The 21,822-nt window shown below is 53.4% G+C and overlaps 2 protein-coding genes across 5 annotated transcripts; both read right to left on the bottom strand.

The window, feature by feature from the left end:
• Window positions 1-472: 472 nt before the first annotated feature.
• Window positions 473-8,389, bottom strand: SERPINF2 (serpin family F member 2). Of its 4 annotated transcripts, none has more exons than XM_059487225.1 (9): window positions 8,000-8,373; window positions 6,913-7,115; window positions 6,060-6,116; window positions 4,785-5,193; window positions 4,363-4,506; window positions 4,005-4,208; window positions 3,010-3,152; window positions 2,232-2,436; window positions 473-1,522 (listed from the first exon to the last, which is right to left on the bottom strand). In XM_059487225.1, the coding sequence occupies exons 1-9, from the start codon at window positions 8,322-8,324 to the stop codon at window positions 1,197-1,199; spliced, it is 2,016 nt and encodes a 671-aa protein (XP_059343208.1). In that variant the 5' UTR covers window positions 8,325-8,373; the 3' UTR covers window positions 473-1,196. The 4 variants fall into 4 exon arrangements, with proteins under 4 accessions (XP_059343208.1, XP_059343211.1, XP_059343210.1 ...); XM_059487228.1 differs by having other exon boundaries at window positions 6,913-6,970; window positions 8,000-8,105; XM_059487227.1 differs by lacking the exon at window positions 8,000-8,373 and adding an exon at window positions 7,388-7,488 and having other exon boundaries at window positions 6,913-6,970.
• Window positions 8,390-9,101: 712 nt separating this feature from the next.
• On the bottom strand, window positions 9,102-21,718 carry WDR81 (WD repeat domain 81). Its single transcript, XM_059487021.1, has 11 exons — window positions 21,659-21,718; window positions 17,360-20,908; window positions 17,029-17,136; window positions 16,218-16,408; window positions 14,289-14,479; window positions 13,911-14,076; window positions 13,617-13,782; window positions 12,602-13,300; window positions 12,302-12,447; window positions 11,956-12,135; window positions 9,102-10,710 (listed from the first exon to the last, which is right to left on the bottom strand). Exons 2-11 carry the CDS (start codon window positions 20,898-20,900, stop codon window positions 10,384-10,386), a joined length of 5,715 nt encoding a protein of 1,904 aa, XP_059343004.1. The 5' UTR covers window positions 20,901-20,908; window positions 21,659-21,718; the 3' UTR covers window positions 9,102-10,383.
• Window positions 21,719-21,822: the final 104 nt, after the last annotated feature.

Genomic DNA, 21,822 nt, shown 5'->3' with positions numbered 1-21,822 from the left:
GATGCCAGATCAGCACCTTTGACCCCCTGAGCAGATCCCAGCATTTGTCAGGTTTTACCCAAGAGAAAGGTTAAGGGCTGTTCCATCCCTGCTTATCCCTGCATTGCTGCTCACAGGCCAAACACCCTCCTGACCCTGTGCCACTGAGCTCATGCCCTAATTCAGGGAATTCTGCCATCTCACAAAGCCAGCTCTGACCCAGAGAGCATCCATCCCCTGCACACTTGCCAGGGGAGATGCCCAAAATTTGTTGGACTTGGCCCTTGGAGAGTCTTTACAGACTTGCCATTTCACCTCACAGCCCCTGCTGTTCCCTGTGACAAGGTGTAGCAAAAAACAGATCCTTTGCCACAACCCCTCTTTTCTTTTCTTCTGTCATGCCCAGATTTTTTTCCTCCCGATCTTTACAATTAATAAATTTCTGTGCCTTTTCTCTGTTGGGTCTTTCAATGCAACACCTTCAGCAAACACATTCTGCTTTATTCTTTATTATTCTGCCAACAAAAAAATTACTAAAAAACACTTTATAAAACATGCCTTGAAAAATCTAACATCACCCCGCCTCTAGAAGAAGGGCTGGAGAGGGAAAATTACCCAGCCTCTAGAAGAAGGGCTGGAAAGAAGGATCCAAAGGGAGGGGTTTCCTACAGCAGAGCCTCCTACATCAGATCCAAACAGCCAAGGAGTGGGAAAAGGGAATCTTTGAAAAGAGCCCATGCCTGGAAGAGGTTGTGACTCATCCTAGGGAAGACAACTGGTTTCTGGTCCAGTTGCTCTGGAGGTCGCTGTCTAGGTGGGCACAGATGGTTTTAGAGGAACACGGAGGGATTCGTGTTCCAGAACTGCGGAAGGAAGAGCCACACTCAGACAGCCCTGGCTGATGTCCAAGCTGCCAGATGCTAATGATGATTCCAGGCTATAGGGGACTCTAATAAGATCTTAATGAAGACTCTAATAACAGTCTGGGGACAAGAAAGTCTCCCTTCCATGACTGAGAGCCCTGGAAGGGAAATCCAGGCAGAACAAGGTTTTCAGGTTCAACAGAGGGGAGCCTCAGCCTGGAGAAACTCAAAAATCCCAGGACTGGTCTCTAGGGATCTGGAAAGGAAAACAGCAAGGAATTGCCCCCCTGTGGCCTCTCCCAGCTGGTCCAGAGGGTCAGGCAGGAGTCCCAGAACACTCAGCTGTGCCCTCTGTTATTTGGGCACGCGGTTCTTGTTGGCATCTGTGGCTTCACCCGAGTCCTGTGGCTCTCGGATCTGGGGAGCAGCATCTGGGTTGGGGTTCTGGACACTGCCAATGAAAAGTGGGATCCCTGTTTCATCCTCAAAGATGATGAAGACGAAGGGCCTGTCGAGGCTGAAGGCAGAGACCGAGCGTGACAGCACCACACTGGTGGCAGCAGAGGCTTCCACCCCATCTTCTCTGAGCTCCAGGGTGGCCTGATGCTGGACACTGGACACAAAGAGAGGCTCCTCTGTGATCTTCTGGAGATTTGGGCTCGTGAACAGCTCCTGGAGGCCTGCAGAGAAATGAGACCAAGTCGGTGCTGTGAGTTCTGAGTTTTCTCAAATCTGTCTGAAGAAAGCAATTCCCTGACCTGTTGCTCCATGTGCTGCCCACCATGGAGGACTGGAAAAACAAGAGAAACAAAAATTCCACCTGTTTAAGAATAGTAGTGTAAGAACTTGAAGTCATCCTTAAAAAGCAGCACCAAGTCTGAAGACTCCTTCTAGCTAGGCTGGAAACACTTCTATAGAGATTATTTTTCCTATAGAGATTATTTTTCTACAGAGATTTTTTTTTTTAAGCAATTCTTTGCAAAACAAAGTGAACTCTTAAATTATTCTCATCCAGAAAGGCAGCACCTGGTGTTTTATTTCAGCTCCAGGTTTTGGGATCTGTATTGTCTCTGTTGACAATTTCCATGTCCACTGAATGAAATGACAAAGAGACTGAGATTGATGCACGGGGGAAGTTGGTCTCGGCTACAACAGGAAGAACTCGTAGAGGCTGTGAGAAGCTGTGAATTCTCTGTAGTATCATCTTGTTGGAGCAAAACATTTGGTGCCAGGCAAGCAAGGAGTAAGGAGGAGGAGAGGAAGAAGAGCTGTGAGGGTTTGGAGCTCTGGAGCAAGCTGTGAGGCACAGCTTTAGAAACAAGGGTGGCAGCTTTGGGTGGCAGTGAACAGATTGATCTTGTTCTGTGCAAACCCTGCCAGGGGCCTTACCCATTTGGCTGAGAACCTGGTTGAGTTCCAGCTTGAGGTCCAACTTTATTTTGGGGATCTTCACCGTGGTGGACACCTCTCTGGGGAAGAGCCTGCACAGTTGTTTGTAAGGGAAGTTCTCCAGCACGTGAGAGGTGTCCCTGGTGTTGTGGTTTGGTACAATGACCACAAAACTCGCATTGCTCTTGAAGGGAAACTTGGCCACCTGGAAATGAAACCAACCAGAGAAGGATTCAGGGAAAAGGAAGGGAAATCCACAAAGTTATGCTTTCAATTTAGTAATTTTCTAATTGGTCTACAGGGCCACTCTTGCTCGCAGATGAAAACAGCCTGGTGAGAAGGAGGGATCTGATTTCTCCAGAGGAGAATTTGTTGGGATAACAGCTTTAGGTTTTAGTATTGGCCACTGGCTGATAAAGGTTGAGCACATGGCAGAGTGAAAGCCCACAGCTTGCCCCACTCTGGATTCTGAAAAACTCCAACAGCACATTGTCTGAGGGGATTCCTTTCCATATTTCCTCATTTATCTTTAATTCAGGGCTTTAAAATTCTATTATTTCCCAGTTAGTCTGAATATCTCTTTGTGGTTTTTCCTAGAGATTAAAAATGAAGTTTCAACATTCTTGCTGGAAGCAAGGAGAAAGAATGATTATTAAATTTTTGTGTGCTATGCCTGTTAAAAAAAATGGTTTTTTGGAGGGAATGCTTTCAGCTAGTATAATACCACAGCAAGAGGAAATTCCAGTGAAAATTTGCTGTACTCCTGAGAGATCTCTACCTGAATATCCTGGGACTCCAGGGTAAACCAGCTCAGGGGGTACTGGTGGGCTTTCATCATCTCAACTGGGACCACAAACTCATTGTCAAGGTGGAACACATCTGGCCCAGTGAAGCTTGCATTAAACTTATTCCTCCAAAACCCTGTAAAAAAAATAAAAGTTTTGAGAGCGATGAAGTTCAATTTGAGTAGAAAACCAGAAACTGCTGAGCTGACACTCCTCCTATCTTGAGTTCTCTAACAAGGCCAGGAGTGACCAGGGAAATGAAAATACAGCAAAGAGAAGTCAGTACCAAGGCTGGAAGAGTCCTAACAGCAGGAAACTCTTATCATCCAGAGAGAAACTATGGAATAACAAAAAGAACACGGATTAATCCTCATGCCTCAGCGTGGGAGACTACTGAAGGCTATGGAGATAAAAGAAACTCTGTTTGTGCTTTGAAAAATGGGGAGTATTGCCTCTGTGCTGCAGAGGGGGAAACACAGCTCCAAGACCAAGGTAAAACCTTTGTAGATTTGCACTGGAAGTGTTTGGTCTGTGCACAGCCCTCAGGGAATTAAAAAAGGAAGATGTGGCCGACCACTGTGCTGCACTCAGAGAGGAATCCACAGAAGCTGCCTCTGAGCTCTGTGGTGGGTGTGCAGAGCTGCAAATGACCTGGTTCATCATTTGGGTTGGAAAAGACCTTTAAGATCACCGAGGAGATGAGCAGGGATGTGCCACTGCCTGGGATCCTGAACCAGGAGGCAAAGATGCCGCAGGTCCCACCTGCTGTGTCCTGGATCTGCTGTCAAGTAACATTTTTAGCACATGTGAAGCAGTTGGGAATTATTACTGTAAAGAAATCTAAGCAAGAGGAGCAGCAGATGCACAAGAACAAGCAGATTGCCTAGCAGGAAGCAAGGAGAGGCTGTTCAGCTACAGGGCTTGCAGAAAACTGGAGTTCTGACTATTTCCTCTTGAAAAAAAAATGAGGAAGGGCTGTGGAGCTCACCGTGGAAATAGATGGCATTGAGCAGGAGCATCACTGTGTTCTGAGGGAGCTGCTGGAGGAAGGAGGGAATTTTTCCATGAGTGACATCCTTTACCCAGTTGTTTATGGCCACGAGGTCGTCCTGATTGATCCCAGAAAGGATCTTGGGCTTTGCTCCATAGAATTTCTCTGAATCCTCCAGGAACTTTTCTTTCACCTCAAACCCTGGCAGAGGGGAGGAATGATGGGGAAGCTTTGCTCAGTGTGCTATGACACTCCCCAAGAGGAGGAAATGGGGGAAATTGATGTCTGCAGGGTGCTTCCATCACTCTGTGTGACTGGGAGGTTTGTCCTCCACCAGTCCAGCCCTTCCTCTCACCTTTCTGCAGATACAGACATGACCCCAGGCTCAGGGTGGACTCTGAGAGCCTCCTGCCAAGGGTGCCCAGCATCTGGTGGAGGCAGGGCACTGACTCCAGGTGCATCACCTCCAGCAAACGCTTCTCTGTCTGATTTGCTGCCCCTAAAAATCAAATTCCTGTTAGGTCTCATGCTCACAGAGTGGAAAACAGGGATGTTACTCTGGCTGCCTCTTGTTAGAGACACGCTGTGCCTCACAAAAGAGGCTGCAGAAATCTGAGAGCCGGAGCCTCAGAGGGCAGCTTCAATTGTAATCATGGCTAATTAAAGCTGCAGGAGCAAGGATAAGTGGAAGGGACTGTGTTTCATTTGCATCTGGTTGCTCATGGCTCTGGGAGAGGAGCTGGGGCAGGGAATGGTGGCTTTGCCACTGAGAATTACCCAGAGCCAGGTGGGACAGGGCGAGGGCGATGCTCAGGGGGGACAGGATCACGTTGCTTCTGTTGGACTCCAGCTCCACCTCTCTCAGGAGATCAATGCTGAATCTCATCAAGCCATCTGCCAGCTTCTGGCTCGTCTTCCAAGTCATCTCACAGCTTTTATCTCCCTCCTCTTCAGCAGAGGCATTTTCCCCAGGTGATTTCTCCCCACGACAGCCCCCAGCCCCAGCCACGGCTTCATCTTCTGAGTTCCAGGCATCCCTCGAGTCTGGCAGGGTGCTGGGGAATGCTGACATGGCTCCATCATTCTCCTGGAAGCTGTCATAACTAAATTCTACCATCTTTCCCTCTGGCAGGGCTGGGATGGCTCCCAGCAAATCTGACTGTGCAATTCCAGCACTTTTCACATCCTGGGGAGAAACAAGGAGAGAGCACAGTGACACCCTCATGGGCTGTCACTGCACACCCAAATGGGCTGAGGAAACTGGACTGCTCTGCTCTGGTGGTGGCTTTGCTTCAGTTTCCCTTTAACCCTGAGGATAATGGTTTGGAAAAGAGGTCTTGGATCCTGTGAAAATGGACCCAGTGAGGGCCTGGCAGTGGTTCCTCCTCTACTTGCTCTCAGGAAAGCTCGAGGGCAAGACCCACCACCAGCTCAGCACATGTCCCGTGTCTTCAGCATTTACAGATCCATCATGCTCAGCCTTGATTTCATCTCCTCCCCTCACACATTTTAGCAGTGCCCACCTGCCTCACACTGCTCACCCCTTCTGCTGCTGTCACAGCCCTGATCCAGTTTGGCTCAATTCCTCCTCCAGGCATCTGTGTTTTCTTGACCTGTGTGTTCTGTTCCATCCTCCTTCTCTCTAAATTCCCTCATTTTCCACTCTTCTAAGCTTTAGCCTTTAGCACTGCCACTGCTCTCCTCACATTTGCATGATCTGAAACATCCCAGGCTCAATGGGCTGGACCAGCTACAGGCCTTTCTCCCTGTCATCCTCACAGCTGCTGGTTTCCCTCACCTTTCCTCATCAATCAGAAATTAAATCGTCCACCTGCCAGCCCCTGTACACACCATGCTGATGTTAACTCCATACTCTGCTGTTATTTAGGGTGGAGCTTCCAACACAGCATTGGCAGCAGCTGGGAGTAAATCCTGCAGAAAAATGGACTTTCCCATGGCATTGGCACTGCCTGGGCTCATCCCTTCTCAGTAAAAAACTGCAAATCCACAGCAAAACTTCATCCTCCTCGGGTGGAACCCATCAGTGCTTACCCTCAGCTTCCCATCCTTGTCCAGGAACAGACGGTGCTGCTCGATGCCATGTGCCAGCTGTGGGGGGAAAAAATCAACAACAAAAAAAAAAAAAAACCCAAATCAGGTCCCTCTGAATTTCCAGAGTTTGTTTTTCCTGCTCCCACTGCAGTCCCCACATGGGCAGGATTTTGGGATTCAAACCCATGGGGAGGTGGAAGTGAGGAGCAGCTGGAGACACTGCAAACACCGGATTTGTTTAGAAATGGATCAGGCCAGTCTGGCACAAAATAATGGATCCTTTTGAGAGTGAGCAGTGGGGTTTTGCAATCTAAGTTCTGACAGGGATCCAGATTTAAAAGTGGGGGTGGGGGGAGGAGGAAAAACCTGCTTTTCAAAAAGTTCCCGTTAACTCCTGCAGGTCACGGTCACCAAATACAGTTTGAGGTCAAGTTCCAAAAGAAAAAATTCTACAGAAATATGAATAATATTGAAAATATTATATATAAGACTGAAACATTATATATAATATTGAAAAATATATATTTATAATATTTTATATAACTATTATATTCTATTATATAATTATTATATTATTTAATAATACTATATATTCAATATTTATAATATTATATATAATATTATAAATATTATATGTAATATTATGAATATTGAATACATATATAATATTATAAATATTGAATGAAAATAAGAACACCCACAACTATTTGAGCTGGGTAAAAGATTAGAAACCTTGCTGGTGAACCTCCTCCACCAATCTGCCTTCCAGGGCTTTTCTGGGTGGTATTTACCCCATGGTCTGGCTCAGGGAGCCACCAGACCTCCCTTGCTCTTTGCTGGAGTAGGAACTTACCCTTGGGAGGCTGTGCAGAGCAGCCAGGCAGAGCAGCCCCCAGAGGAACCCCATTTTCCTGGAACACAAGGACCAGCCGAGAGAGGAGTGAGTTATTTCCAGCTGCAAGCTCTGCCTATTCAGCTCTGCAGGGAGAAAATTATCAACCTGGCCAAACAGGTTGGCACAGGAGCTCGTGGAAAGCAACGGGGAGATGAACAAAGCTGCAAAGGAACAACACAGGACTCTGGTGCCAAGGCAGGGAAATCAGAGAGGAGCAGGGGCCCACAGCCAGGCCGGGCTGGGATCCTGCCTGTCTGACCCTGCTGCCCTGGTTTCTCTGCATTGCAAATGGTGTTTCCCTAATCAGTGCTGCACACACTGTGCCGCTGGAAGGAGACAAGAGCCTCTCTGCTCCTTTCCCATGGAAACAACCGGGATACAGGGATACAGGCACAGCATCCTCAGCTGCGCCCCAGGGAGAAGGGCTACTGACCTGCAGGTGCCCAGCAAGTGCTGTCTGGGAGGGAGTTTGCAGCTATGAAGTGCAATATCAGAGCAATTTCCCAGCATTGTGTCCTGCAAGGGGGAGTCCTCCCCTTCCCAGCACTCATTTTCCCTTTTGCTGGCAAACCCCGCCTCTCCCTGATCCCTGCTCCATTTCCAGACCGGGACAGGGCTGCCAGGGTCACAGCAAAACCCCACCCAACGCTTCACCCGGCCACTTTTCCCTTTCTGACAGAAATAAAATACCTTCTCCTTCTCATAAATACCTCCACGCCAAAGCCCTGCCCCCTGCATGGTGCCCACATTTAATTCCTGGGGCTGCTTTCCACTCTCCAAGCAGTCCTGACTTCACCCAGAACTGCTGGGCTGAGATCCCACTTGAGGCCATTTCACTCTTCCCCTTCCTTCACCCCAAATCCTGCAGGCCCAAATACCCCAAATAAACACCCCAAATAAAAATACCCCAAATAAAAACCCTAAATCCCCCTTTTCCTCCCTGGTGCTGCCCCATCCTTTAACCCTCTGCCAAATTCACCCCTCTCTCCCAGAGGGCCATTGCAGGAGCCCTCATTTCTGTCAAATCCTTTGGTTTCTCCCTTACCTGAGGCTGTTGATGTCCACGTTGGAGCTGGCAGCTGCTTTAGCCTGTCCAGCAGCTCTGCATGGGGCACACAGAGCTCTGGTCCAGCCCCCCCTTCCCAGCAGTGACCTTCAGCACCACCCCCTGTTTGAGAATTTGGCAGGCAAATATTGACCCACAGCATCCGGGTAAACATTTCTCTGGGGGAGAAGAGTGAACCTCTGGTGCTTTTGGAGATGGGGACACACTTTTGGGGCTGCTGTACCTTCAAGACAACCTTAAAGATCCAAAACTCCCAGCAGCAGAAGTAATTTGCAAGTGGCTGCACTTTGCATTCGCTCCCCATGCTAGGAATATTCTCTTTTATTCATAAACTTCAGTGAAAATGCAGGGCTGGGTGTTTATTGCCACAGGGCTGTCTGGTTTGGGGATTTTCTTTGCTGAAAGCCCCAGCTCTGCAGTGTGAGGCACTGGTTTAACAGAGGTGCCCAGGGGGCTGTGGCTGCACACAGCAGCTCTGAGGGCCCGGCTGGGCTGAGCCAGGAGCAGCTGCTCCCTGCCCTGGGGCACAGCACGCTCCAGAGCTCGCCAGGGCAGCAGGCCCCAGTGCCCAGGGCATGCACACACTGCTGGGACACAGAGGAACAGCCCTGGGGACGGGCAGAACTCCAGCAGAGCTGCCCTGGGTGCATTTGTGCTGCATGCAGGAGCGGTGCTGATCCTTCTGCCTCTGCCCGTGTCCTCAGGGGGAGAGAAGGCACTGAGGGCCAGCAGGGAGCACCAGCAGCATCTTCCACTCATCCATTCCTTGTAGAACTCCTGGTTCCCAAGCTCACCCACAGATCTGAGCTCTCCAACCACTTTTGGGAGCTCCTTCCCCTTGGAAAGCAAATGCTGTGCAGCAGAGCCCTGTCCTGCACCCAGGGCTGCCCCAGAGCACAAGAGGAGCCTCAAGGATGAGGTGTCACCTGGGCTGAGCAGCAGGAGAGCTGCAGGCAGCACACCCAGCCCCTCCAGCAGCACAGAGCTCACACACACACACACACACAGAGCTCTGCAGTTCTTTCAAAGAGTATATTAGAAGTAAATATTTACATCTATTGCAAATGCTTAATAGGCAACACGGGACTGAGAGCTCCCCTTGGGTAGGGAAGGACAGCACTGGTGAACCACTCCAGCCACACCTCCCCAGCTCCCTGCAGCTGGATGGAAGCCCTCTCCCCTTTCCCCTCCCAGGACAACCCTCAGCAGGCTCCTCCTCTGCCCAAGAGCTTCCCACTCCCCTGGTACTGGCTCTGAAGGATGGATGGGAAAGGGGCTGACATAGAAGGGAGGAAACTGCTCCTACTGGTGGGGCAAAGAGCACCCTCTGTGCCTTTGGGGTGGGAACAGACAGTGCTGTCCCAAAGGAAAGGTCAAACAGAGACCAGGCTGGATTCCTGCCTCCTGTCTCTCACCCTTCAAGGGCAGGAGGGCACAAAACTGAGCACCTTTTGCTGTCCTGTCTTCCCCAGGAGCCTGACCAGCACAGAAGATTAGGATTTACTGAGGATCAATGCCAGTGCACAGCACACATGGCATTCCTCACCCTTTACATCATCACGGGATGCTGGGGTAGGAACCAACAGCCCTATCCCACTGCTCCAGAAGCCAAAATCCCCATGGAAGGATCTAGTTATCTAGTCCTGACCTCCTTAGAGAGTCACATTCCCACCCCAATGTGCCCACTCTGACAGGATCTGGCAGGGCAGATGGGGTTTGTGCCTTGGCTGCCTTCCATCCCAGCCCTTGCCCTGCAGCCAGCTCGGCAGCAGAAGGGCCCTGCTGAGCCTCTCCTCCTCCTCCTCCTCCTCCCATGCAGGCTCTAACTCAGCTGGCAGAACCTGGGGTTCACAGAGCACCTCCTCTGGGCTTTGAGCAGGAGGAGATGCAGCTCCAAAGGCAGCAGTTCCCAGGCTCAGCTTCTGCCATCAGTGGGGCTGTTCAGGGGTTCAGGAGAGGAAGGGGAGGGAAGTGCAGGTGGCAGTAGCTAAACTGTTGTGTTTTGTCAAGGGGCACCTCCTACCCCTTAACTGAAGGGGGGAGGGTACCTGTGGTCCCTATTAGTGTGGAGGGCAGCTCACAGTCCCCTGGGGATCAGGCACACACGGTAAGGAAAGCTCCAGGCCTCTCTGCAGGGCTGGCAGTGACCTACAACACCCAACATCTCTCCCAGCAGCAGCAGCGGAGGTTTCTCAGTTTCTCAGTTATGGCTTTTTTTTTTTCTTTCTTTTTCAAGATACAGAAAGAGCTCAGAGACCTAACAAATAAACCTCCCTCTGCATCCTCTGCTCACAAACACCTGGCTGTGCCTCCTCCCAAAGCCATGCTGCTGGCTTCCAGCTCCAGGGACAGCCAGGGGGTCCCTACGCCAGGAGCCGGATGACGCCGTTGTCCGAGCCCAGCAGGAGGTGGCACTTTGTGGGCAGCACTGCCAGGCTGGTCAGGGTGCCCCGAAAGTTCTCTGAGCTCAGCTTGGTGGTGCTGCTGGGCAGGGCTGAGGACTCCAGCATGGAGTAGACCCCGATCTTGTTGGCCACGGTGCCAGTGACCACCTCGTTACCGTAGAGGTCGAAGGCGTGGATGGGCTCGGAGGCGGATTTGTAGTGGTGCAAAGGTTTCTGCTCCAGCTCCTTCCACACAGTCAGGGAGTGATCTGAGGAGGAGCTGATCAGCACATTGCCCTCTGCAGCCTGCAGGAGAGGAAAGGCCAGTGAACAGATATTTCTGTAAAAACTCACAATCTGGTGCTGCACGTGAGAGCAGCAGGTGGCTGCCAATGATCCAATGGTCACTGTGAAATCCCTCAGGACATTCAGAGCCATTTCCAGGCAGCTGACGGTACTGAGCAAGGCCTTGGGTGGACACTGCAATTTCCTGGCAATCTCCTCCAAGAGATGGGCTGGGCCTCTTCTCAACAACACCCTGACACCCAACACAACTCATTCATCATCTCTTACTACTGCAGTGGGTAGTACCAGGGACTACCATGCAGTCTTCCTCTCCACTAAATCACCTGCCAAACTATTTTCCTTCTCAGGAGAAAGAACTGGGAGGTTCTCTCACAGTTGAAAATACTGCTGAGAGTAGGAGAAGCATGGAGCTGCTTATTAGCAGAGCCAGTGAGAGGGTAAACAAGGCACACTGCTGAACTTTGTTTAACCCACGTTTGGGTCGAGGACACTGGAGAGCCAGCACTGCTCCCTGGGGTGGGTAAATATGGACAAGAGTTACTCATTAGAGCAACACTCTCCCAGGGAAGCCCAGAGCCCTGTGGAGAAAGGAACACATTTGCTCCTTCACAGGAGCCGTGGCTCCTCCCTGTTTGAAGTGTCTACACTGGGAAAAACTTGGTTTGACACTGAATGTGGCACTTCATAGGACATCTTCCCCCATACCCCATTTCTGATCAGACCCTATCCAGGAAAAGACTTTGTAACCTGGTTTTGACACCCAGTCCCTTGCCTGTATGCTCTAACTTTTTTTCCTCCTCTGGCTTTATAAAATACAGCTCACTTGTGTTCTCCTTTTTGAAGTAGGTGTGATAATTTCACATCTACTTCCCCTTCCACCCATACTATACCATTAAAGACACTCTAGTATTCATACTAATACTTTCCCTACTCCATTTTAGGCCGTGGAATCTGGTAGCAATGAAGAATGTTGAGCCATAGACTCAGTCAGCAATGTGTACATGGCAACTGAGAGATGCAATTATGATGTGACTTATTCAGGTTGTGAATATGGCATTGAAAGCCAGGAGGGCTGAACTCTGGCAGCACGAGCTGGACCAAGAACAGCTGGCAGCAGCACTAACCATGGGGCAGGAGAACTTGGGACACTGCGAGGGATGGTGCACACAACCTTGAGGGAAGGATGCTCCGCACAGCCTCAGAGCAGCACTGATGCCCCACCCTGATCCCAGCTGAGCCTCTCACCTTGATCTGCAGGATGTCTCCCTCGTGGGCAGGCCAGCCCCGCATGATGAGCCCTGTCCTGGTGTCCAGCAGCACGATGAAGCCCGAGGAGAAGCCGGCCATGACGCTGCGGCCACCGGGGCTCACGGCCAGGCAGCGGATGAGCCCCGCGCTCACGCCGCTGGCCAGGCGGAACTCGTGCTGCAACACACACAGCCCAGCAAGCTCAGGGCAGCTGCCTTTCAAGGGACAGACTGCTTTCCATGCAGCCATCACAGCTGGCTTGGGATCTGGGCTTTGGGCCAGCTGTGATCCCATCATTTAGCACAGGGATGGAGGAAGGGGACTCACGGCACCATGTCCTTACCTGTAGTCCTGGTTTCCTGTGGTCGATGAACCTCAGCACAGAGTCTGCACTGGCCACAGAGATGCTGTGATAGGGAGGTGGCATGGTGGTCACAGCTGTGATGGGCACTTTGCTGTCTAACTCATCAAAGGTCCGCAGAAGCTTGCCTGTGAAAAGATGACAGACATTACAGCAGGGCAAGTCACACAGCAAACCTCCAGCTCTGTGCTGGTTTTTAACAGGAGCCACCCAAACTCAGCACAGCCCTGCCTGTAAGGGCTGGACCAGTTCACTCCAGCTGCTCACCCTTTCCCTCCTTACCCGTGAACTGGTCCCAGATGTGCACGGTGCCATCACAGCTCACCACGTGCTGCGGTGCCTCCAGCTGGCTCACGTAGAACACTGACTTCTTGTGCTCGGCGTAGGTGAAGCGCGGGGGCACCTCGCTGGTGCCATCCCCGTAGTTGTACAGCGGCCAAAGCCTCACGGTCTTGTCCTTGCTGCCACTCAGGAAGAAATCCTCGCTGCCCAGCGGCGCCACGCACTTGATGGCCCCGGAGTGCCCTGAGAAACTCTGCAGCTTGATCTGGTGGAAGTGGAAGCGGGGGTCATGCTGGCTCACCCCGATCTCGTACTGCCAGTAGGCCAGCCAGTTCCCACAAAGCATGTGGGTGCTGCGGGGCAGGTCCTGCTTCAGGGCACTCTCCTCGCTGGAGGAGCTGGGAGTGAATCCATCAGTGCCAGCACTGAGGTGCAGCAAACCCAGACCCTCCCGCTGCGTGTCCACGGGCACCTGGATACGGTTCCCCACCAGGACACTGCCAAAAGTGCCAGAGTGAGAGTCCTCCTGGGGGCTGGAGAAGGGCTCAGCCCCTCGAGGGTCCTGCTCTGAGCCCACCACACTCGGTGCTTGCTCCAGGCCAACAGCCTGCAGGTTCTGGGGGTTCACGTTCTCCAGGTGCAGGCTGGCCAGCTTCTCAACCAGAGAGTGGTTGGGCACAACCGTGCGGATAACGTCACCTGAGGAGACAGGGACAGAGTGGCTGCAAGGCAAGCAATGTCCCCATCATCATCATCATCATCATCATCATCATCCCCTCCATACACTGGGATGTGGACACAGCATCCCCCAAATCAGCTACATCTGCTCCCAGCCAAGGCAGCCTGAAGTTCAGAGAGCTCCCAAGCCAAGAACCAGCCCAAGCCATGCTGCAGAAGCTGTGGGCTTCTCCCAGCAGCCCTGGGAGCTGTGATTGCTCTGGAGTTCAGACCCAGCACACATGCCCAGAGCACAGAGCTCCCTCACAGATCCCTGGAGCTGGTGGCCAAGGCATACCCAGCAAGCAGGAGAAGGGGATGTAGGTGATGTAGGCCATTTCAGGGTTGAACACCTTCTGTAACTCCACCAGCACCGATGGATCCAGGACCAGCAGCTTCCCATCTGAAAGGGGCACCTCCATCACTGGCACCTCATAGCTGCTCAGTGACTCTGCTGTCAACCCCTGGACAAGAAAAACAAGGTCAGATAAAACCCAAGATGAGATGCTCTTACCACACAAACACAGCCAGGTATGCCCATCACATTCCCACACCTGGGGAAGTGCAGGAGAACTTCTCCCACACCACTGACCTGGTCCTGCAGCTCCTGCAGCAGCGAGAATGCCCCAAAGAAGTTCCTCACTGTGTCACTCAGGTGCTGCTGCACCATCTCCTGCCCAATCCTCAGGCAGATCAAGGCAATGAGGCTGATTGTCTTCACACACAGCACAACACGGGCCTGGGCTCCACTGGGGAAACTGAAGAGGACATCCATGACCCCATGCCCTCCACATTTCCCTTTTTTCCATCCTCTGCCTCATGCCTCCTGCCTTTTCTATGTTACCAGAATGCTTCCAGCAGTGCAAGGAGATGCACACCAGAGCAGAAACACCCCCAGCCCTGGCAGCATTGATGCCCCCACAGAACCATTCCCAAATCCCTGATTTTGTGCCAATCCTGCAGCACTTACCCAACAGCTGGCGAAGTGAGGAAGCCCAGCACTGGGAGCAGCACCTCCTGGCTGATCTTGGGCAGGATGTCCATCAGTGTGGTGTCAGAGAGACACACCACAATCTTCTGTGTCAGTGTCACAGCAGCCAGGAGCCCGGCCTCCTTCCGACTGTTGAGACGCACGCCGCCGGAGCCGCCGCCGGGTGCAACCTGTGACAGGGACACCCTCAGTGCCAGGGCCACCACCTCCCCAGCAGGACACAGAAAAGGGACCCCAGGGCCACCTGAGCTCAGCCTCAAACCCAGCACAGCACTCCTGGAGGAGGAACCTGAGCATTGAACCTCAACAGCAAAATGTGTCCAAAGGGATGAGTAAAAACTGACACCCATCAGCACAAGAGATGAGCCTGCAGAAAATGGGGAATGACACCCCTAAGCTCACAGATTTCCTCTGCAGACTACAACATCCCTACAAATGGGAAGCTCAGTAGCAAGACCAACAACCCCACACTGGCCCAAACCACCCTGGACACCCCAGAACATCATTTGCCAGCACAGAGAAAGGGGAAACCCTTACATTTTAAAAGCAAAAATCAGTGCCTTCACCCCACAGTATGCAGAGGAACAGTCCTTGCATGAAATAACCAAACACAAATGATGAGCAAACATGCTGCTGACTTCTAGAAACCCAGCTGCTAATAATTTCATGAGGCAGAGCTGCACATCCTTTTTCTGCTGACAATGTACTGCTGCTGTTATGGCAGTGCCAAAGAGTTAATAACATCAGCAGCAACATGAAAATATTTCTTTCTAGATTGTCCTATTTCCTAACTCCTAGACAAATCAAACACCCAAGAAAAGAGAGCCAGTAACAAAATCCACAGACAATTCCCAGTTCCTGCTATATTTCTTGTACACCTGCCATCTTCCAGCTCATCACAGAGGCTCTTCCTCTCACAAAATAGCCACCCTGCCAAATCCTGCAAGAAGGATTGACTTTATCCTATTTGTGACCTGCCAGTTCCATGGCTCCAGTATCAGGTTGCCAAATGCTGTTTCACAGGGGTATTTAATCCCCTCTGTGCCCCCAAGCAATGAGCTTAGGAAAGCAAAGCAGAACAGCTGGAGCTATGATTGCAACTGGGTGGAGAATGATTTTTGCTGAAAAATGGGATTTTTTCCCCTGAAAAATCTCCCCTTCAACACTGGAAAAACTGACAATGCCTTTTTGTTTTCTTTAAATGAACAGCTGTAGCCTCTTTTCCTCTATGTTTAAATTATCAGAAAGCTACTGAAGTTTTCCATTTAAACGAGAATCCATAACCAAAGTGTTTACAACCACTAAAGAGGGAACAATATGAAAAATAAGCCTGTTTAAAACATTCAAACCCTTTTTCTTTTTAATGAAAAATTAAGTTTCTCAAACAGCTGCATTATACATTTCCTTCTTGCTAGGAACTTCAAGCTGAAAAGTTGGTGAGCCTTGCCAGGGCTTTTTATTCAGTTGAAAACCCGTTGGTCTCCCCCCAGTTCAGCCCTATCTACCCACACAGACCTCTGGGAACACTCACTCCAGCAATCTCACAGCAGCACAAGCTGCTTCTCCTGCCTGTTATCACAATCCCACCCTTGTGCCAGCTCTGTCTGGGCACAGAAAAGCAGAATAAATGCTTTTTCTCTGCTTCCACAAGGTCTGACAGTGAAAGAAGGGTATGAACACAGCTGTGTGCTTTGCTGAGAGCAGGCTGGAGCTTGTGGCAGGAGGTGACAGTGCCTCTCCTGCCCTTCTCAGCCAGCACAGCCAGAGCTGCTCAGCCCACACCGGCCCAGCCAAGCTCAGTTTATACACAAGAAGCTCCTGGTGAGGCTGGACTATTATTTTACATCTTCCCTTTGTGCCTGCACACAGCTCTTGCCCCAACAGAGAGGAGAAAAAGGCAATACTGACCAGGTAGCTGATGTAGGGCAGGTACTGGTAGGTGAGGACAGGCTCTCCATACAGATATGCCACGTGCACGAGGCAGGCCAGCACTGGCTTGGACACCTGATCTCCCAGCACAGGCCGCTTCTGGTAGATGTTCCCTGTGCTCAGGGGACTGTTCTCATCACTGCTCGGTACAAACTGCTGCCTGGTGGGGCCTGACCAGAGAAAAACACATCAGGAGCTGAACCAGCAGAGAGACTGAGGGGACAGCCCACCCTGTGTCACCATCACATTCTCTGAAAAAACCCTTCGCCAGGATTTTTTCCCCTGGGAAGTTGAGAGAAAAATGTAAATCATAATTATCTGATTCTCTTCTCCTGTGTTTTGCTGTTTTGGAATGTGGTTTGGACGTTGTTTACCAACAGGTGCATGTTTGATTGGCTCCATGTGAATTGTGTTAACTTAATCACCAATCACTGCCAGCTGTGTCGAGGCTCTGAGGAGCCACAGATTTTTATTATTCATTCTTGTTAAGCCTTCTGATGTGTCCTTTCTCTATTTCTTTAGTATAGTTTTCTTCTGATGTATCTTTCCTCTATTTCTTTAGTATAGTTTATTTCTGATGTGTCCTTCCTCTATTTCTTTAGTATAATTTCCTTCTGATGTATCCTTCCTTTATTTCTTTAGTATAGTTTTAGTATAGCATTCTATAATATAATATCATGTCATAAAATAATAAATCAGCCTTCTGGGAACATGGAATCAGATTCTCATCTCTTCCCTGGTGCTGGGGACCCTCACAAAGCCCACGCCCTGTGCCCTGGGGAGGCATTACCGACGTAGCAGGAGGTGAGCAGGCGCAGCAGGTTCCTGGCGATGAAGCGGGACGTGACGGTCGGGCCCAGCTTGGCCGAGAGCCACCTCACCATCTTACAGGCTGTGTCTGCAAAACAACAGCAGCCCCAAGGACACGGCACAGATTAGCTATCCAGCACTCTAGCAGTCCCTGCTGCCCCAACCCTGACTCTCAGAGCCACCCACATGCAGTCCTGGCCTCTCACCCTGGTTTCATCGCTGTCCCCAAGCTGGGACTACAAACATCCCCAGATCTGGTTCTGCTTCTCCCCAGGCTCTGCACAACAGCCAGGACGCTGGCAGGGTCTTACCCAGCAGTATGGTCTGCTCTTTGTCATCAGAGTGATCTGGCAGCTCCTCTCCCTCCCCATCCTCTGGCTCGCTGCTGTCATCAGCCAGGGTGACATCCACAGAGGCCCCAGCAGCGTCCACAACCACCGTCAGCTCCGCATCGACCACCGCGTCCTCCTGCTCCTCTTCCTCGTGCTCCTCTTCCTCCTCCTCTGACTCCTCGCTCTGCTTCAGGTCCTGGCTACTGTCCATGGACTTCAAGCTGCTCTTGTCCTTCTGGGAGTCCCCATCTGCAGGTCTGTCCTCGCCCAGGGACACCTCGCTGGCGCTGCTCTTGTCACTCATGCGGCCGAGGCTGAGCGATTCCTGCTCCTGGGGCTGCAGGGATTCCCCCACGTAGAGGCCACTCTGGAAGTCCTCACCCTCAGGCAGGTAGGCCTGATCGTGGAAGCTGACCCCAGAGGTGTAGTCCAGGAGATCAAGTGCAGCAGAGCTGTGCTCCACGTCCATCTTGATCTCCTCCCCAAACACACACGACACCGGGCTCTCCCCTCCGCTCTCATCGTCCTCAGCGGTGCCCAGGAAGGATTTGCTCTCCTCCCGCGAGCTCTCGATGCCCACGAGGATCTGCAGGATGTGGGGCAGCAGGTTCAGGAGGAAGGGCTGCAGCCCCAGGCGCACGATCAGCTGGGCCACAAAGCAGTCTGTGTACAGGTAGAACCTGCCGTGGCGGGAGCAGGGCGTCTCGTAGGCTCCGATCAGGGGCTTCAGCAGGTATTTGTTGGCATTCTTGGGCCCCAGGGATTTAGCTATGGGTTCAAAGAGGTACCACGCCGCGTAGACAGCGGTGTTCTCCTCGGACATCAGAGATAATATGAAAGGCAGAAGAATCTCCAGGCCCTCAGGAGTGATTTCAGCAAGGATCCCCTCCAGCTGCTGCCACAGCTGGAAAACAAGCTCCCGGCCCTGCCCTTCATCCTCGATCTTCTTTGCCTGATAGGTGAAAATGAACTTGTGCAGAGCTGGGAAGTAGGTGGGGAAGGGGACAATGGAGCTGAAGGGGCTGAGGAGCTGCGTGGGACAGGGTGGGGGGAGGCCCTGGGAGATGGGTTTGTACTCAAACAGCTGCACTGTGCCCTTGCCCAGCCTGCTCTTCAGCAGCTTCTCCACAGGCACGCTGAGCTGCAGCAGGACGTGCAGCACGTGCTGCAGTGGGGCCGGGATCTCCTTGGGATGGTAACGGCAGAGGTTCCTCACCATCAGGAACCGCTCCAGCAGCGACGCGTCGGGCTTGGAGGGACGAAGCCTCGGAGCAAATATAATCTCAGCTACCAGGATGCCCAGAGCTTGCATGTCCCTCTGGAAGAGGTCTGAGAGACCCAAGGGTGGCTCTTCCCATGGCTGCTCCATCGGCTGCATCTCGCTGCTTAAGCCTTTAACCAAGAAATTGTCCAGTTTCTCCAGTTCCTCCAGAGCCTGGAGCGGGTTGAAGCCTTCAGGAAGAGTGATCTTCATGTCCAGCTGATCCCCAACCCCTGCCTTGCTCCGACGGAGCGGTCGGACCCCTGAGGATTTGCCATCAGTGACATAAGCAGGGAGGGTGGAGGGCTGTGCTGGAGGCACAGCGGCACAAGGCTGGTCAGGGGCTCTCCCAGGAGCAGGAATGGAATCCAGGGCTTCCGTGCCTTGCTCCAAATCATCCTCACCAGCCATGGGTTTGTCCCCAGACCAGGTGGTTTCACTGGGAGTAGCCTCCAGGACCAGCCCGTTGACTGCGTCTGTCACCTGGCCTTGGATGTCCTCCAAAACCACGGTCTCACGGATGTTCTGCAGCAGAGGCCTGGCAATGGCTGGAGCTTCAGCAGGAGTGTAGGCAGGTCCCACCATGCGCCTGGGATGGGGCTGGTCAAAGAGCTGCACCACCCCGTAGGTCGTCAGGTGCGTGTGGTTGTCCACCAAGTGGAGGCAGACGTTCTTCTCCTTGACTGCATCCTTCCCCAGCAGCTTGTAGCCAAAGGTGAGGTCAATCCAGTGGTGCAGGTCCTGGGAGACCTCCCGGCTCTCCAGCAGCATGCGGTGAACTTGGATGAACTCCTCGTAGGAGCTGCACCACGAGGGTACATCCAGGTCGGGCATGTCGGGGTGGATGGAGCGGAAGATGGAGGGGTCAGTGTAGAACTCCGGGATGCACTCGTCGGGTGTCCAGCTCTGCATGCGCTCCATGCTGGCTGGGTACTCGTTGGGCTCCCACTGGGACCTGACGTGGCAGCACAGCACTGCCTTGGGCGTCCTGCGGGCCGTGTACACGTAGTAGGTGATGTCTGAGAGGACGTCTGAGATGTGGTGGGGGACGTGGAGCTGCTCCCCACTCGAGCCCCCCGCGACAAACGCCTGCTTGGTCATCTCGTAGGTGAAGTCCAGCTGCTTGTCGCCCTTGTTGAGGCGGAACTTGGATTTCCTCAGGTCCCTGAACTTGCCATTTTTGGTAGTGAAGTCCACCACCCACGGGAGAACCGGGTGGTAATTGGGGTCTCCCATTCTCCTCCCAGCCAGGCTGTTCAGGCGCATTAAGTAGTCAAAGTTGCTGACCTGTCCATGCACCCACTGCAACACCAGGTCTCGGAGGTCCTTCTGGCAGGCACTGCATGTCACCTCCCGCCTTTGCACGCAGCTTTGCTTGCTTTCTTGTTCCAGACCACCCTCCAGATTCTCCTCCTCCTCCCCTGGTCCCTCGTACCCTCTGAAGTTCACACGCAGCCGGCTGCACAGCTTCTCATCCACAGCCACATCCCGAAGGGAGAAATCCCCACAAGCCAGACCCGCCTGGTGACAAGCCCTCATGGCCTGCAGCACGTGGAAGAGGAGGAAGAGGATCTTGGCGTGGCTGTTGGTGAGCTTGGCCGGGCTGAAGGTCACGATATCATGCAGGCAGTACTGCACATAGGGGTAGATGACATACAACATATCAGCCGACTCCAGCAGCGCCTCAGCCTGCAGCACATTGGGACACAAGGACGCCGCTTTGGCCACGCTCTCCTTGGCAGGGGATGTGCCAGGCACGTTCCGGCCCAGCTGGAGGATGGGACAGCCATAAACTCTGTGCAGGGCAGCCCTGAGCGCCTCCAGCGCCGGCACCGTGGGCGGCGGGTCCGGGCGCCGGTAAGGCCGGGCGTACAGCCCGTGAGCCCGGCCCCACAGGTTGTGGTAATTCTGGGTGGCCACGCTCTGCATGAAGCCGTGCAGGGTGTCCATGCTGCCACCACGCTGCTCAGGGGGCTGTGCCACCCGCAGCGGGTACCGCAGCCGGGCCTTGCGCAGCCCGTGGATCTCCACCCGCGCCCAGCCCACCGGGAGCTTCTGCACCGAGGGCTGCAGGAACGTCCTGAGCTCCACCTCGCTGAGCCCCTCGGGCCGCGGGCAGGCGGGAGGCAGCACCCGGCGCTCCTTGAGGCTCTGCAGCCATTTGGCCGGCACCAAGGCGGTGACGTGGGTCCTCTCGGGGGCCAGCTGCCGGCGGTCGATGTTCAGGTCCTTCTCCACGCTCTGCAGGAAGCTTTCCATGCTGGATTCTGCTGGGAGAAAGGTGGTTCAGGCAGGCTGTGAGAGAGCAGAGCACAGAAACGCCCTGCCCGCCCCAGTGAGCAGCAAGTATCACTTCCCCATCGGCACTCGGGTTAAAAAAAAAGGGTTTGAGGAGCTTGGCGGCTGTGCCTGTGTGTGGGGGTGGAGGTGGGATCAGCCCTGGCTGTGAGGGACAAGGTGGGACCTCAGCAGGGTGACATAGTGGGCCTCCCACAGCCCCTGGCAGGGGAACATGATGGGGACTCGATGGGGACTGGCACTGGTGCTGTGGGAAGGGACATTACAGGACCTCTGCAGACTGGAGGGACACACAATGGAACATCCACAGCCAGGGAGTGGGACGGGGTGGCACCTGTTCAGCTTGAGGGACACAATGGGACATTCACAGCAGCAGGAAGTGAAAGGGACCGCGGTGGGACATGGAGGGGGACATCTGCACCCCAGGGCTGGCAGTGGGGACACAACAGCACCTCCGCAGCTGGAGGGGGGATACGAGAGTATCTCCAGCATAAACTCCGTACTGGGGACACAACGGGCCCGGAGAGGGGCCACGGGGGCCACCCAGACGATGCTCCCAGCACCGAGCACGGCCACGGCCGGTCCGGCGGCCCCAGCCCCTCGGGGCCCTCGCTACCGGCGGGGGGACCGCAGAGCCGGGCTGAGAGCCGCGGACCGCTCCGGGGAGCCCTCATTCCCCCGCCGTGGGGTCCCTCACCGCCCCGGCGGCCCCGCGTTACCTGGCGGCGGCAGCGGCGGCGGCGGCTCAGCCGCGGCGGGCAGCGGCGGCGGGGGCGGCCCCGGCCATGTTGGTCAGGTGACGGCGGTCACATGCGGCCGCCGCGCCGCCATGTGCGCGGGGGGGGCCGGGCCCGGGCTCCCTCACGCGGCCGCGGGCCGGGGC

This window comes from Ammospiza nelsoni, chromosome 21 (genome assembly GCF_027579445.1).
Source record: "Ammospiza nelsoni isolate bAmmNel1 chromosome 21, bAmmNel1.pri, whole genome shotgun sequence".
In the NCBI taxonomy this organism is placed as follows: Eukaryota; Metazoa; Chordata; class Aves; order Passeriformes; family Passerellidae; genus Ammospiza; species Ammospiza nelsoni.
This window is presented reverse-complemented; position numbering and strand designations above follow the sequence as displayed.